Here is a 16,217-nt window from a genome sequence, read left to right as displayed (position 1 = left end):
CTATTTAGAAGTGATATTTAAAGGTCAGCATGAAACATGGAAATAATTAGTGAGGCTTCTGAACTGACACTGAGAACATGTTGCAGAAGAATTCTTAATTTATGAAGATGATATATGATCTTGTAAATTAACAACTAAGTATCAGCCCTGATTGGAGATGAAAATGGCAACCCACTCTAGTATTCTTGCCTGGAAAATCCCATGGACAGAGGAGCCTGGCAGGCTACAATCCATGGGGTCACAAAGAGTCAGACATGACTGAGCAACTAAACCACCATCAGCCCTGATAGACTAAAGTAAAAAAACATAAGAGGACAGAAAGATTTTGAGAAAATAAACTAAACTGAAACACTTCCTTAACAGATGTGCCAAAAATAAAGCTCATATGGTAAACATTTCATGGAAAAGTCAGGAGCCCTTTGGGATCTGAATGGAAAGCGCCTGACAAAGTTGAGAATTCCTCACAACTGAGAAAGAAAAATTTTCTTCCAGGTCCTCTTCTGGGAAACAATAACGTCTAAAGGAATGATATATCCATTATTCAACATCTCAGTTTCTCTCCCAAGTAATGCCATGAGACTCCATACTTTGAAATGAAAAATTAATTGTTACCTGAGCACCACTACAATTGGACTTTCACTTCCAGTTATGACCATTAACCCCTTCCAGATCATTAGTGCCGAGGAGACAATCATTCCAAAATTTAGGACTTGATAATAGAGCTGTAAGAACAAGAGAAGAAATCAGATCCATAGTTAGCCCGACTGAGGAAAGCAACGGAGAGTAGTATCAATTTTAAAGTTTCAAGTAGTACTATTAGGGCACCTGAAGTTCAGAGACTCCTTTAAAAATTTTATTTATTTTTTTGGCTGCACTGGGTCTTAGCTGTGGCATGTGTGATCTAGTTCCCTGACCAGGGATCAAATCCAGGTCCCCTACACTGGGAGCGCAGAGTCTTAGCCACTGAACCCCAAGGAAGTCCCAGAGACTGCCTTTCAAACCGCGCGTGTAATTACCCCATGAGCACATCCCAGTACAGCCCTTCAAGCCACCCAAAGAATCCTGCTCCGCTTTGTTTGCTAAAACACGTTACATTCACATGATTAACATTATTTTCAGAACTTTTCACATAAATTATTTCATTTGGGCTTCACAACCATTCAGCTTAAATTCCATCACATTCACGGCACATACCAGCCAACAGCAATGTACCTGTGCTTCGAAACTCCTCTAAGACTTACTTTTCTACAATAAATAGCCCTTGATAATTACAGGCTATTCAATGACATTTAACCTGAACCCTCATTTTATAGGTGAGGAAACACAGTCTCAGAGAGAGGAAGTGACTTTGTCAAAGCCAAACCGCTTGTTTCATATTATTTTTTGAAAAGACAAAAAATAGTCTTTTTATTCCAAAGACAGATTTAAGAAAGTAGAGTCAGAGAGGATAAGGATAGAAAAGCTAGCTTTTAAGAAGTGATTGTGGTACGCTTGTGGATCGGCAGTCAGGAATTCAGCTGCTGCTGCTGCTAAGTCGCTTCAGTCGTGTCCGACTCTGTGCGACCCCATAGACGGCAGCCCACCAGGCTCCCCCATCCCTGGGATTCTTCAGGCAAGAACACTGGAGTGGGTTGCCATTTCCTTCTCCAATGCATGAAAGTGAAATTGCTCAGTCGTGTCCAACTCTTAGCAACCCCATGGACTACAGCCCACCATGCTCCTCCATTCATGGGATTTTCCAGGCAAGAGTACTGGAGTGGGGTGCCATTGCCTTCTCCGCAGGAATTCAGCTAGAGGCTCTATTTTCCAAACTTCCCATGCTAAGAAAGTCACCTATATATACTACTGGTTAGGGCAAAAGATTATTAAGGGCCCCAATCCAGAGTCACTGAAGGAAGGGCTGTGGGACTCTATAAAAATTACAAAACATAGTCTCATGATTCCTTATTTAAAACCTTTGGAGAGGAGTGGGAGTCTGGGAAGCAGCAAGTGGACCTCCAGGACCAGACAGCACAGGGTGGGCTGCTGTCAGCCTCAGCAGGCCCGGGCAGGCCTCGTGAGAATGTAGGACGTAAGTGTTTTGGGAGGTTCGCAAAGAGGACTTCGGAGCCCCTGCCTGCAGCTTTGGTCTGCGCCCTGGCTCCGGCCTTACTTGTGTTTCCCCCACAAGAATGGCTTCCTCCAGCCTTTCCTGATGTTGGTGAGGTTTGGACGTATTAGTAATATTGTTATTTTTCTTACTATCATCATCATTTTGAGAGTCCACTGCGTATAAGCATTGGTGGTCCTACACAGGGCGCCATGCAGAAAGCCATGAGTTAGAAGCTGGAGGAAGGAGGGCTCATAGATGCTTGAGGAATGTCCTTAAACCAGCATGAAATGTTGGAGGTTGAGGTGAAAAATATGGCTTTGATATCTTCATGGAAGACTGCATTATTTCATCCCTGAATCTGGTTCAGTTCCCTTATTGACTTATTACTGTGTTAAAATGCTTGTTTAGCAGATTGTAAAATAAATTAACATGTACATGCTGTCTTGGGGCAGACTAAGGGAAAACAGGTGTTCAGCCTAGAAAAATGTTGCTCATTGGATTTCCTATTAAGTCAGTATGTCTTGGGTTTAACTTTGAAACAAATCAAAAAATTTAACTATTTTAAAATCTAAAAAAAAATAAATAAATAAAACCTTTGGAGGTCAGAAAGGCTTCATAATTCAGAATTGGCCAGATTTTGAAAAGGTAATACCCGAACATACCATATAGTAGATAACACCCTGAGCAGGCAATATCCCATAGTCAAGCCTATTAATATTTCTGCAGCAAAACATAAAAAACACACTGAAAGAAATAAAGCTAAAAATAGCTACATGTCAGTCAGTTCAAATCTGTTTTGCTGAGGAAAAGCTTTCTGTTTTCAGAAGGGCACAGATGTGGCATTGTCAGAACAGGTGTGAGACAGCTAATAAAATAACTGGTTGGGGTTTTTCTTTTTTTTTTTGGCTGCACCCTGCAGCATGTGGGATCTTAGTTCCCCATCCAGGGATGGACCCTGTGCCCTCTGCCATGGAGGACAGATTCTTAACCACTAGGCTATCACAGAAGTCCCTAAAGTTAGCTCTTCTCTAAAAGAAAAATGAAAGATTCAAAAAATCTTGATTTTCTCTGTTCCTGCAAAGAGATCACTATAATTATTCTTCTCTTTTTCCTCAGACATGTAATCCTATTTTCACTACACAGTCATTGTTGTGACATGTATCCAATCATCAAGATCAACCTCAACAGTAGAGAAAGAGGCCGAGTCTCTCACTATGTATAAATGTTCCTTAAAAGATGCCGGCCTGTACACTTCTAAGTCAGTGTGTGACTGTCTGTCAAAACCTAGACTGAAGCACATATCTGCGAAAACAAATATTCTACCTGAGCAAAAGTTTGAAAGTACCGTATTTTTCACTCTCTTCTCCCCTTTTTCATGACAAAAATATTTACTCAAAAGCCCCTGCTTTCTTCAGCACTGTATCTAAATGCTAATGAATGTACAGAATGAATGTAGAGAAAGAAGTATTTTGGGTATTGACAGAAATAAGGTGGCAGCTACCTAACCTCATACCATTTGGCCAAAGCAAGCTATTAATAGGATATTGTGACATATGTAGAGTAACAATCACAGAACTGAATAGCCCCATTATTTTCTAAGAAATGACTGGAACATTACGCTCTTCAGTGTTCAAAGTTAAAGAATGTTATTAAAAACCAGTCAAAGCTCTATGTAATATCTCTTGGTAGCTATGGCATAAGGATTTATGCGTGCTATTTTTCTTTTGTACTTTTAGGAAGTAGTGTGTGGAGACTTCCCAAAAAGTTCCATGACTAGAATAATCTACATAAGTTAAAATACACAGTAAGTAATAAATAACAAGAATTTGAGAAAAACCTACAACGAAAATTCAGCAAAATAAAGCTGATAGTAAGCTATTTTTTTTCATTTATTTTTATTAGTTGGAGGCTAATTACTTTTTTGCCATACATTGACATGAATCAGCCATGGATTTACATGTGTTCCCCATCCCGATCCCCACTCCCACCTCCCTCCCCATCCCATCCCTCTGGGTCTTCCCAGTGATAGTAAGTTTGAATATTATAATTTAACAAGTTCTAATACGGAAGTTGGGGCTTCTATGGTGGCTCAATGGTAAAGAATCTGCCTGCCAATGCAGGATATGCAGGTTCAAGTCCTAGGTCAGGAAGATCCCTTGGAGAAAGAAATGGCAACCCACGCCAGTATCCTTGCCTGGGAAATCTCATGGACAAAGGAGCCTAGTGGGTGCAGTCCATGGGGTTGCAAAAGAGCCAGAAACGACTTAGTGACTAAACAACAACAAATTTGGAAGTTATATACTTGCACTTATTAGTTATCAAACACGCCATTATATTTCCTGTTCTTGTAAGAGATATTTGAAGTTCAGCAAAGAGTATTTTCATAGGAGTCAGACTTCTAGTAATCTCAAGTGAAGACAAACATGACCATGGAAGCAAAAATGTGTCTGAGAGCTACAAAATAGCAGTTGGCTTAAGTCTTCAATTCCACTTATTTTGAGACCTCAAACTTAAGAGACTTATTAATTCATAATCACAATCCCCTGGTTTCTAATTCATAGAAGTAGCAATTAAAAACTAGGGTATTAGAAGCAGATACACTGAGAGCAGCTACCAGTAAAATTTACGGCACTGAAAAACTGAAGCATATTCAGAACGGATACTTATTATGGTCCAATATATAAAGTCACTGATAGTCCCAGTGAGTGTCTTAAATGATAACAACAACAAAAATCCTTGATTTGTCTAAACAGGCATAAGATGACTTTCATTTTAAAAAATCCATTAAATTTCTTTAAAATCTGACAAATGAAAACATGTCCACGCAACACTTGTATAGTAGTTTCATTCATAATAGCCTCAAATTGGAAAAAATAAAAAACCAAATGTCCACCAACAGGTGAATAAATAAATTACAACATTATTTCCAAATGATGGAAAACCTCTCAGGAATAGAAATGAATGAACTACTGAAACACACAACATAGATGAATCTCAAAAATACGCTATTTACTCTGTTTAATGTTATGGGGCAGCCTGGATAGAAGGGAAGCTTAGGGGAGAATGGATACATTTTTATATGTGGCTGAGTCCCTTTGCCATCCACTTGAAACTATCACGACATTGTTTGTTAATCAGCTATACCCCAATACAAAATAAAAAAGCAAAAAAAAAAGAAGAAGAAAGAAACATGTTATTCAGGCCAAGTTGGAGAAAAAAGGATCAAATTTACCTTCCTGCCTGAAATAATTAAAACACTAGATAAAATATATGAACAAAGGTTTTCAGACACTGGACATGTGACGGTGTCCAGGTAGCATAGGACTATGAAAGAAGAAACAAGGTGAGCCCTACAATTGCCCCAACTTACAGACTGGATGGTTTCCAGGCCACAGGGCAAAATGGAAATGTAGCCAGAGCCTACAAGTCTCCTGACTTGATGACAAAGAACTGGGAGTCTGGGGGGACGAAGGCAGCTTTGATTGTAAGGCATTACAGAAATGAGAACTATACAAAGATCTATGCAGCCTCTCTTCTCAAGTCTTCAGCTGAGTGATGATCAGCAAGGATTAGCACATGCATTTAAGGGAAATGAATCATCTAAAGAAGCATCTAAAAGGAGCAACAGAACAATTCTAAAAGCTCATATGGGGCAGGAATAATTTGTTTCCATTGGCCAGAGTGGAAATGTTCATAACACATTGGTTTTGGATAGCATACTCAAAAGTTACTGTTTAGTTGTGGTGAAAAATTAACCTTGGACTAAAGGCTGCTGTGGACTTGCTTAACAAAGCCTTTTTAAAAAGCCTTGAATTGGTAATTCCCTGGTTGTCCAGTGGTTAGGACTCAGTGCTTTCACTGCTGCCGCCCAGGTTCAATCCCTGGTTGGGGAACTAAGATCCCACAAGCTGTGTGGCTCAGCCAGAATTAAAAACAAAGAAGATGGTAGGGGAAAGACTGAGCACATTAGAGACTTGGATAATAGAAAATATATCCAAGACCCAACTCAAATCTCTAGAGATGAAAAAGAAAACATCTGAAATGAAAACCACACAGGCTGGCTATGGCCATACCGCCTTGCATGTGGCCAATCTTGTCTGATAACCACACAAAATGGAATAACTGCAGATTAGACATCACAAAAGAAAAGTTTAGTGAAACTAAAGTCATAGTAATAAAAAACTATTTCAAGATGCAACTGGAGATTATCATACCAAGCGAAGTAACTCAGAAAGAGAAAGACAAATATCAAATTATATCACTTATATGTGGAATCTAAAATATGGCACAAAGGAACCTATTTAAAACACAAACTGACTCACAGACATAAGAACACACTCTCCCCCAAGAAGCAGGAAGAGAGGGAGGGATAGACTGGAAGTTTGGGGCTTGGTAGATGCAAACCATTACATTCAGAATGGATAAACAACCAGGTCCTAACGTATAGTACAGGGAACTATATTCAATATCTTTGTGATAAAACATAATGGAAAAGAATAGAAGAAATAGACAAACTCACAGTTATAGTCCAAAATGTCAATATCCCCTCTCAATAATTGATACAATAAGAAAATTTAAAGAAAATCAATAAGCATAGAAAAGATTTGAACAACACTACCAACCAATTTGACTTAACTGATATTTACAGAACATTCTGTCCAACAAGAGCAGATACACATTCCTTTTAAGTACACACAGACCGTTCAGAAAGACAAACCATATTCAAGACCGCAAAACAAATCTCAATAAATAGAAAGGAATTTGAATTATGCAAAGAGTATTCTCCAATCACAATGGCATGAAAATAGAAATCAGTAACAGAAAGATACCTGAAAAACTGCCCCAAATGTTTAGAAATCAAATAAAGATACTTCTAAAATCACCCATGGTAGAAGAAATCAAAAGAGAACAAAAATACAACATTTCAAAATCTGTGGGATGCACTGAAAGTAGTATGTAGAGGGAATTTTATAACAGTAAATCCTATGTTAAGAAAAACAGAAAGGTCTCAAATTAAGTTGTGTTTTGGTTTATATTCAGTTCAAAATATTTTGCAATTTCCCTGTGATTCTCCTTTGACCCATGAGTTATTTAGAAATGCACTGTTTAATTTTCAAATATTTGTAGATTTCCCAAATTAAGCTTCCAACTTAAAACACTAGGAAAACTCAAATGAAATACAAAGTAACTCACAGAAAAGAAATCCTAAAATTAGGAGTAGAAATAAGTGAAATAGAAGACAGAAAAACAGTAAAGAAAAACAAACCAATTTGACTCTGAAAAAGAAGATATATATATGTGTGTGTTAACTGAATCTCTTTGCTATACACCTGCAACTAATACAACATTGTTAATTGACTACATTTCAATTAAAAAAAAAATAACCAAGTAAAAATGTTAGGATAGAAAATTTTGTTAAGTGTATTTCACCACAATTTTACAAAATTATGTGAAATGAAAGCAACCAGCTACAAAAGGATTTTGTAGAATTTTACAGGATTCCATTTAAGTAAAACGTCTGCTTTGATTTACTAAAAGCCAATTGCTGATAAAAAATTAAATAAAAAAATAAAATATCTAGTAAAGGTAAATCATAGAGATTCAAAGCAGATTAGTGGATGCCTGGGGCCAGGAGTGGAAATGGGCATTGACTAAAAGCACACAAAGGATCTTTTGGGATGATGAAAATATCCTAAAAATGGACTGTGGTGATAGGTGCACAACCCTATATAAATTTACTAAAACCCATGAACTATACACTTAAAATGGGTGAATTTTATGAATTATACGTCAATAAAGTTTTTTTTTTTTTTTTTTTTAAGGCACAAATTCACAAAAGTAACAGAAGAAAACAAAGTAGGGAAGGCCAGGACTTCCCTGGAGGCCCAGCGGTTAACACAAGGGTTAACACAGTGAGTGCTTAACCACCTTCCATACAGGGGGTGTGGGTTCGATCCCTCTTCGGGGAGCTAAGATCCCACATGCCTTGTGGCCAAAAAATAAAACAGAAGCAATATTGCAAAAAATTCAATAAAGATTTTAAAATGGTCCACACCAAAAAAAATAAAAACAAACAAAAAAAAACCCCACAAAAGTATGAAAGCCTTGGAGTAAGGGAAGTTTTTTAAATTGACCTGAAATCCAGAAGCCATGAAGAAGAAAGTGGTAAATTTGACTACCCAAAACAATATAAAAGAGCAAATAACCAAAAAAAAAAAAAAAAACAACAACTATGCATGGCAAATTATACTGTAAGCTAAATCAAAACACAAATGACAAACTGGGAGAAAATATTTACTATATATATACAAAACAAAAGACTAATCGTCCTATAAAGAGATCCTACAAATCAATAACAATCCGAAAGGAAAATAAGCAAAGTGTTATGAACTGCTAGCTCATTGAAAATGAAATATAAACTTCAAAATCACATGAAAATATGCTCAACCAAACTCATAATGAGCAAAATACAAGTAAGCTGTCCTGATATACCACTTTTCATTTATTAGAATGGAAAAAATCTAAAAGTTTGAAAACACAATGCTGGCAAGACTATAGGAAAAAGTGACTTTCACTTTTTGTGGGGGGCGGAGGAGAACAATGTAAATACATTAACCATTTAAACTATTCATTAAAAACCAGGAGGAGGGAGTCTATGATCTTATTTTAACTACCTTGTTTTTCTAAGACACTTGGCACTTGATCATCTTTTTCTCACTCCCTGATCCCTCGGTTTCTGTGTCACCAACCTCAGACCCTGACCTCTTCTCTGACATCCCATTAAATACAAGTGTTCTAGGAGTCCAACCTTTGCCCTTTTCTCTTTCCACTCTGCAGTCTTATCTATTCATAGATTCAATTATCACATATCAGCATATATCACCCAAATCTCTTCTCCAGACCAGACCAATTCTATCCAATTGGTAAGTATATCCAGTTATTTACTGAAAATCACCTAGGTGTTACATAGACACTTTAAATTCAACACATACAGAGCTGAACTCAATCCTTTTCCTCTATCTCCCACCATATACTCTAGCTTAGTGATTAGTCCCACCATGCATGTAAGTCCTCTAAATTTTACCTTCCCAACATCTCTTACATCCAACCCACTGGCTTTATTTCTATGACTATTGCCTTACTTCACATCTTATCTCCACTTACCCAGACTACTGAAGCAATCTGACAGTTCTATCTCTAGTATATCTTTCTAATTCATGCACCAATATATTATTGTTTGTAAAGTGAAAATAAAAATTATTGAGCTGTCTGCCCAAAATCTTCTCTTACCACCTATAGGCTAAATTCTGAACCCCTAAGTACAGAGGGCCTTCCATGATCTGGCTTGGCTCTTGCTGCCCTCTCCTTTCTTCTTTACTGAAGTGATTCTCTAGATTCAAACCATAATTTAACTTGTAATGCAGTATATCACAGTGTCAGTCAGCCTCTTTCCCTAGCCACTCATGTCTCTTAACCAATAGACTCATGGTCAAATGGCTATAGCAGTCAAGATAAAGGTTAGCAATGTGGACTTTCACTCACCAGGACCAACTTGGTTCTAGCCAATGATGAGTGCCTAGACTACCAACTGCAAAGACCAACAATGCCACCATTCCTGACGCTGGATTACTTCCATCATGGAAGGGGCAGTAATTTCTTCTTTCTAGAATAGACTCTGGATACAGAGGGCTTCCCTAGCGGCTCGGCAGTAAAGAATCTCTCTGCAGTGCAGGAGACCTAGGTCTGATCTCTGCGTCCGGAAGATCCCGAGGAAGAAAATGGCAACCTGCTCCAGTATTCTTGCTTGGGAAATCCCATGGACAGAGGAGCATCATGGGCTACAGTTCATGGGGTCACAAAGAGTCAGACACAACTTAGCAATTAAACCACCACAGCCACAAATCTGTCTTCCTTGTCTTCAGTATTTCCATCAAAACCAGCACCCATGAACTTACAGAATGCCTTTATGACTCATCATGATATTCCATACAACACTGCTTCTGATCAGAAAACTTATTTCACAGGTAATTAAAGCACAACAGTCACATGGGCACACAGTCATGAATTTCACTGGTCTTATGTGTCGGAGAAGGCAATGGCACCCCACTCCAGTACTCTTGCCTGGAAAATCCCATGGATGGAGGAGCCTGGAAGGCTGCAGTCCATGGGGTCGCTAAGAGTCGGACATGACAGAGTGACTTCACTTTCACTTTTCACTTTCATGCATAGGAGAAGGAAATGGCAACCCACTCCAGTATTCTTGCCTGGAGAATCCCAGGGACGGGGGAGCCTGGTGGGCTGCCGTCTATGGGGTCACTGAGTCGGACACGACTGAAGCAACTTAGCAGCAGCAGCATGTGTCCTCCATCATCTTTAGTGGCTGGCCTGAGAGAACAGTGGAAGAGTAGGCATTACAAATTTATTGTCTTTCAGCACCAAATCCATCCTTCTGTGTTACTAGGCTGAGCCCTGTAAACAAGGGCACCTTTTCCCACTGCCTCAAGGATGTATGTTTTTCTTAACAAAAGCACTGCAGGGCTGCTGCAAGATGACAGAGAGTGGGACAGGCTTCTCTTCCCATAGAGTGTTTGTATTTCACTAGGTAGCCAGTAGATCTAAGTACAGGAGGTCTGCGAAACCGCACCTCAGAGACCATCGAAGACTGGCTCCTGCCCACACACACTCGAAAATTTCTCAGCCTCTCAGTAGGCCACTTCTATGGACCAGTTCCAGTTCACTGTTCCGGCAAATGTCACTACATGTCCCTGAGGCAGCCACACCCTCTCCAAAGAAGTCTGTTATCTCAGGTTAGGAAGGCGCTTGGAGGGAGGTATTCTGCTAGTTCTTTGTTGACTCCCTTATCCTAGAAGGCATAATTACTGGTTCCTGCACACACTATTTCTGAAGCCCTTAAGAGTCCTCTTTTACCCATTTTAGTGGCTGAGCCTCTTTTAACCAGTTGACAACTCTCTGTATTTAATACCCTGCTAGTGATAAAGATTTTCCCGATCCTAAACAAGACCAGATTAGCTTTCAATAATCAAAAAAAGTAATGGATCTGTCCTCGGTGTTGTATATACGTCCTATTTGCAGTACACTTGCTCATATTAGGTTCAAGTCTAAGAAAAATCTAGGCTTCTGTGTGCTTCACTAGAGGGCCAATTTATTAAAAAGAAAAAGTTTCCAAAAATATCTGGAATTCAATCAGAAATCACTACAGTAGCCATTAAGAGTTAAGTGATCCTAAGAGATAGATATAAAAAGAAGGACTTCCCTGGTGGTCCGGTGGTTAAGACTCTGCCCTTCCACTGCAGGGAGCAGGGGTTAAATTCCTCATCAAAGATCCCACATGCTTCATGGGCACGGCCAAAATATTTTTTTTTTTTTTTAAAGAAAGACAACAAAAGAAAGGATTGTGCCAAGTCTTAAAGTCTTCAGATTCTGGTAGGAAAATATACAGATAATTAAAATCCAAGAAATGCCAAGTTCAATCAAGTAAAGGAAAAGACCTAAGGAGACACTAAGAGGAAATTCTGTGACAGTCAGACTAGTCCATCAGGGCTCAAACACAGATCCAGTCAGGCTGGCCAAAGTCCTCTGGTCATTAAGAATTCTCAGCAAAAAACAAAAACTTCTCAGCAAACAGAGAATTACACATAAAAGTAATAGAAAAATTATTTGGCATGACATACTCTTTAGCAAATAAGCATCTTTTCATTCCAGGACTCTTTATGTTAAGGACTCTGTGCATATTTGGAATCTTTTAAGTTTTTGTAACATTTAAAGAGAATCTGACCTATTAAAGTAGGTCAGGTTTGCAATTCTAATTCAAAATGTACAATCGTTATAGATTTATATTTTAATCAGAAAACTTACTATTTATATATTATATTCAAATGCTGAAACATGTGAGAGAACCTAAGCTTCAAATTTATAAAAACTACATGAGTATGAACTGATGTTTGTTGAATAATTAACCTTCTTAAAAAGGTTAAATTTATAAATCAAATTTAATACTTTTAAGATGTCTGTTTACAAATTAGCCTAAATATTCAAAGGCCCTTAAAAGTGATTCTTAAAATTTGCTAGACCTGGGAAGTCCCTGGAAGCCTAGTGGTCAGGGCCCTGTGATTTCACTGCCAAGTGCCCAGGTTCAATACCTGGTCAGGGAACTAAGATCCCACAGGCCTCATGGTGTGCCAAAAAAAAAGTTGCTAGACTTTCAATAGGATAAGATTTGAAAACTGATTCTAAAAGATTTAAGAACTGAGTTTTTAAATTTTAGCCTTTATAAATTGAGGTGTTTTTTTTTCCAAATACAAGAATTCTAAATAGGCTTTTCTGCACACAAAGGCTATCTCAATGGGCATCAAGAAATTAACCTACAACCAGAGGAGTGATGGAACCAACTTGCTAAATTCTGAGGAATCTTGCAAGCTGACTGTTAAAACACAGAGTTATAAAAATTAGTACAATTACTTTAAAAACAAAGTTAACAAATAATCTAAATTCATCAGTTTCTTTTTCATTACATTTTACCATTATCTATGTTCTTGAGATTTTTTTTTTTCTTGAGATTATTTTTTAAATTTTATTTGTAAGGTGGAAATTATAGTTGCAGCCTACTACATTTCTTCCTAATTCAACATTCAGTGATGTCATGTCAGGAGCTTGAAATCGGTCATGTTGGAAGTATTTACACCACAGAAATGGGCAAAGTATAAATCAGGGCTTTGTGGATTAAGGAAAGCCTCAGAAAAGCTGTGCTCTGATATTACAGTAAAAGAGCCACAATGTAAAGGGGAGAAGACAAATAAAACAGTATATAACAGCTAAAAGGGCTTTAGAGATCACCTAATAGTCTAGGGCGGTACACAAAGACTCAAAAATAATACAAGGGGCATTCTCAAGACAGTTAAGTACACAAAGTTTGAACAGAACCATGTTCATACACACAGTGAAATGAAATAGGCAGGAAAATTAAACCCCAGTTTACAAGAGAGAGAGAGAGAAAAAGCAGACTGTAAAATGACTAGGACTTATTGCAAACACCATTCTAATGGCCTTGGGACTTTAACTTACAATAGGATCTACTGAAGTTTGAGGACAGGAGAGAAGACATTAATCTGGCAACAGCTTATTGGATGCCATGAAGGTAGTGAAACACTTTAATTCTGAAAATTGTGAAGCAGACAAAAAAAAATTACATACAGTAAACAATCTCGGGGACCTGGAGGGCTACAGTTCATAGGGCTAAAGAGAGCTGGATGTGACTGAAGCAATTTAGCACACACAAGTTAAAAATCAATTAAAACTCAAAGCTCAAAGAATACATACTCTGGGTCCACTTCTATAAAACACAAACCCATCAATAATGACAAAAAGCAAATCAGTGGTTTCCAAGTGTTAGAGAGATGAACTACAAGGGATCTCGTGGGTGATAGAAATGTTCTTTATCTTGACTGTAATGTATGTATATAACTGTAGAAACTTATCAACTGATACATTTTTATTTTTGGCCTTGCCGGGTGGCTTCTGAAATCTTAGTTCTTGACCAGGGGTGGATCCCAGGCCATCAGCAGTGAAAATCCCGAGTCCTAACCACTGGCCTGTCAGGGGATTCCCTCAACTGATAACACTTTAAATGGATGGAGTTTACTGTATTAAAGTATTCCTCTATTAAAAAATAATTACAACTCAAATTAATCAAACATTTGATGAAACTTCTAGTTTCCCTCTTTTCATCTAGTAAGCTCTCAGTACAAATGTATGCATGCATACTTAGTCACTTGAGTGGAGTTCAACTCTTTGCGACCCTATGGACTGTGGAGTCCATCAGGCTTCTCTGCCCATGGGATTCTCCAAGCAAGAATACTGGAGTGGGTAGGCAAGCTTTCCTCCAGGGGATCTTCCCAACCCAGGGATCGAACCCTAGTCTCCTGCATTGCAGGCAGATTCTTTACCGCTGAGCCACCAGGGAAACCCCTCAGTACCTATAGTCAGTACCATCAATTTTTTCCTCAGATACTAAGTGCAGGTAAAACCTCATTTCTAACTTTTCCTCACCACCATCCCCATGCAATCCAATCCTTCCCATCCCCTCCTAACAATCTCTGGTAGGCTGCTCATTTTCTTTACCTGTATAATGGGCATAAAATGACCTACCTCACAGGTATATAATGCACTCCATAGATAGCAAGAGCTTAAAATAGTTACTGTTCTGCCTTAGTCATTTTCTACATATTGATGCTCCTTGAAGGCCAGAATCTGTCTTATTTATCTTTGCATTTTTCTCACTGAACCTAGCACAGGGAACAATAAATAGAGGCCCCAAATAAGAATTTCTCCAGAGAAATGTCTGTGGCACCTATAAATTCAGATATGGATGAAAAAACACTATACAGGTGAGAATTTTAAATGTTATAAAGACATAAAAGTCGTGCAATTTGAAAAGGAAAGATCAATTATGACTGAAGGAAGTAGGAAACACTTCTAAGAGCTAGCTAAGGTCTGAGCTAGCTGATGTCTGAAGGGGAGTAAGGAGAGGGTGCATATTTTCTTCCCTAAATAGTAATTATAAACTGCAAAATAGAAGTCCAAGAGAAAAACCTTTAATAGTGACATCAGGATCCTTCTTAACAGCAAAATACTGTAAAAAGGTCCGAGGCAAGCAAAACTAGGCTCGTCAGACACTACTGACCTCAAAGACAAAAAGAAGCAACTTTTCCCAATGACTAAATAATTACAGGGCTTCCCAGGTGTCTCAGTGATAAATAATCTGCCGGCCAATGCAGGAGACACGGGTTCCATCTCTGATCCGGGAAGATACCCTGGAGAAGGAAATGGCAACACACTCCAGTATTCTTGCCTGGGAAACCCCATGGACAGAGGTGACTGGAGGGCTACTGTCCATGGGGTCGCAAAAGAATCGGACATGATAGAAACAACTAAACAACAACAAATAATTGCAACAGGACTATCCGAAATATGATCTCTAAGTTCAGGATGGAGTAAGGTTTAAGGACAAAAATCAGGAAATCTAAGTTTCAAGATCCCTGTACCACTAATATTCTGAGGTACACCTTAACGCTAAAGTGGACTCGCGGGCAAGCAGAGTAACTGTTTCAACTGTGAACTCGAAGGTAGTTCCAGGAAGTCAGTACAGACCGCTGGGGCCCAGCTGTACTAGAAAGGTTGCAACGGGCCCAAAGTAGAATGGCTTTTGTGGGGCCTATAACCGTCTCCCCGAGCATCCCAGAAGCCAGAGAAGCAGTGGACTGCTAAATCCAGTTGCCAGAATCCATCGGAAGTCACTGCGATTGAAGTTTGCCGCCTTACCCAGTCTAACACAATAAGCAGCCCCAACTCCCACTTAAAAAGAGCCCTACGGTTTCCACTTGCTTCCCTGCCTCATTGTGGGCAATGGAACGTGACGATCAGGCTTCCCGCTCCGCCCGGAGAAGGCCCAGCCTCAACTAAGGGCTAAAACAGCGAGTGGATAAAGCTATCTCTGGCCACAGACTCCACAAAGAGATGGAAGAGTCCAGGCGTCAGACCCGCTCAGGCCCTCATACTGGGGCCCAGAGGTCCGCGGGGCAACAGTGGAAGGTACAAGGGGAACGGTGGGCGGCCAAGCTCACCTGCCGCTTGTTCATCCGCCGCACATCGTCCAAAAAATCTAGAGACAGCATGGCGGGGCCGGCGAGGGGACACGGGAAGAAGAAAGGGCGCGATGTGACCGGCGGGAGGAACGGCTGGCGCACGGGCCAAGCGCACACTGGACAGGACCCCGCGGCGCCCGCGCTTCCGCTTCCGGGGTGGAACCGACGCGGCCCCGCCCCCTCGCCGCGACCAGCGGACAAAGGGACTCCCGGCCGTCCTAGTCCAACCTCCTGGCCTGGCCTCGCTGAAGGAGGCTCTCGTACCTCCTGGAGCTCGTCTGCTGAGAGCCGACTGAAGCCCACTTCCCGCGCTCATCCTCGCGGCCCCACACTGAGGCGGCCGCTCAGGGTTAGGTAGGAGACCGCCCTGCAACCTCCGGAAGGCGGGACCTAGCGCACGGCTGGCCAATAGGGAACTGTGTCTCTGCGGGCAGAGACGGCCCCTGAGTGGCCCGCCTCGGTTC

The 16,217-nt window shown here is 39.9% G+C and overlaps 1 protein-coding gene across 3 annotated transcripts in view; it reads right to left on the bottom strand.

Moving 5' to 3' along the window:
• The window catches only part of SEC11A (SEC11 homolog A, signal peptidase complex subunit), a 35,308-nt gene extending 19,410 nt beyond the window's left edge, over nucleotides 1-15,898 (bottom strand). Inside the window, exons 1-2 of one of the 3 annotated variants that reach the window (XM_020911269.2) lie at nucleotides 15,733-15,898; nucleotides 613-722 (exon numbers count right to left, since the gene is read on the bottom strand). In XM_020911269.2, the coding sequence (XP_020766928.1) occupies nucleotides 613-722; nucleotides 15,733-15,783 (161 nt within the window). In that variant the 5' untranslated portion in view covers nucleotides 15,784-15,898. The remainder of the gene's footprint in view (nucleotides 1-612; nucleotides 723-15,732) is intronic. The other 2 variants (XM_020911272.2, XM_020911270.2) reach the window with 2 other exon arrangements.
• Between the last annotated feature and the right edge of the window lie 319 nt (nucleotides 15,899-16,217).

This window comes from Odocoileus virginianus, chromosome 16, assembly GCF_023699985.2.
Source record: "Odocoileus virginianus isolate 20LAN1187 ecotype Illinois chromosome 16, Ovbor_1.2, whole genome shotgun sequence".
Lineage (NCBI taxonomy): Eukaryota > Metazoa > Chordata > Mammalia > Artiodactyla > Cervidae > Odocoileus > Odocoileus virginianus.
This window is presented reverse-complemented; position numbering and strand designations above follow the sequence as displayed.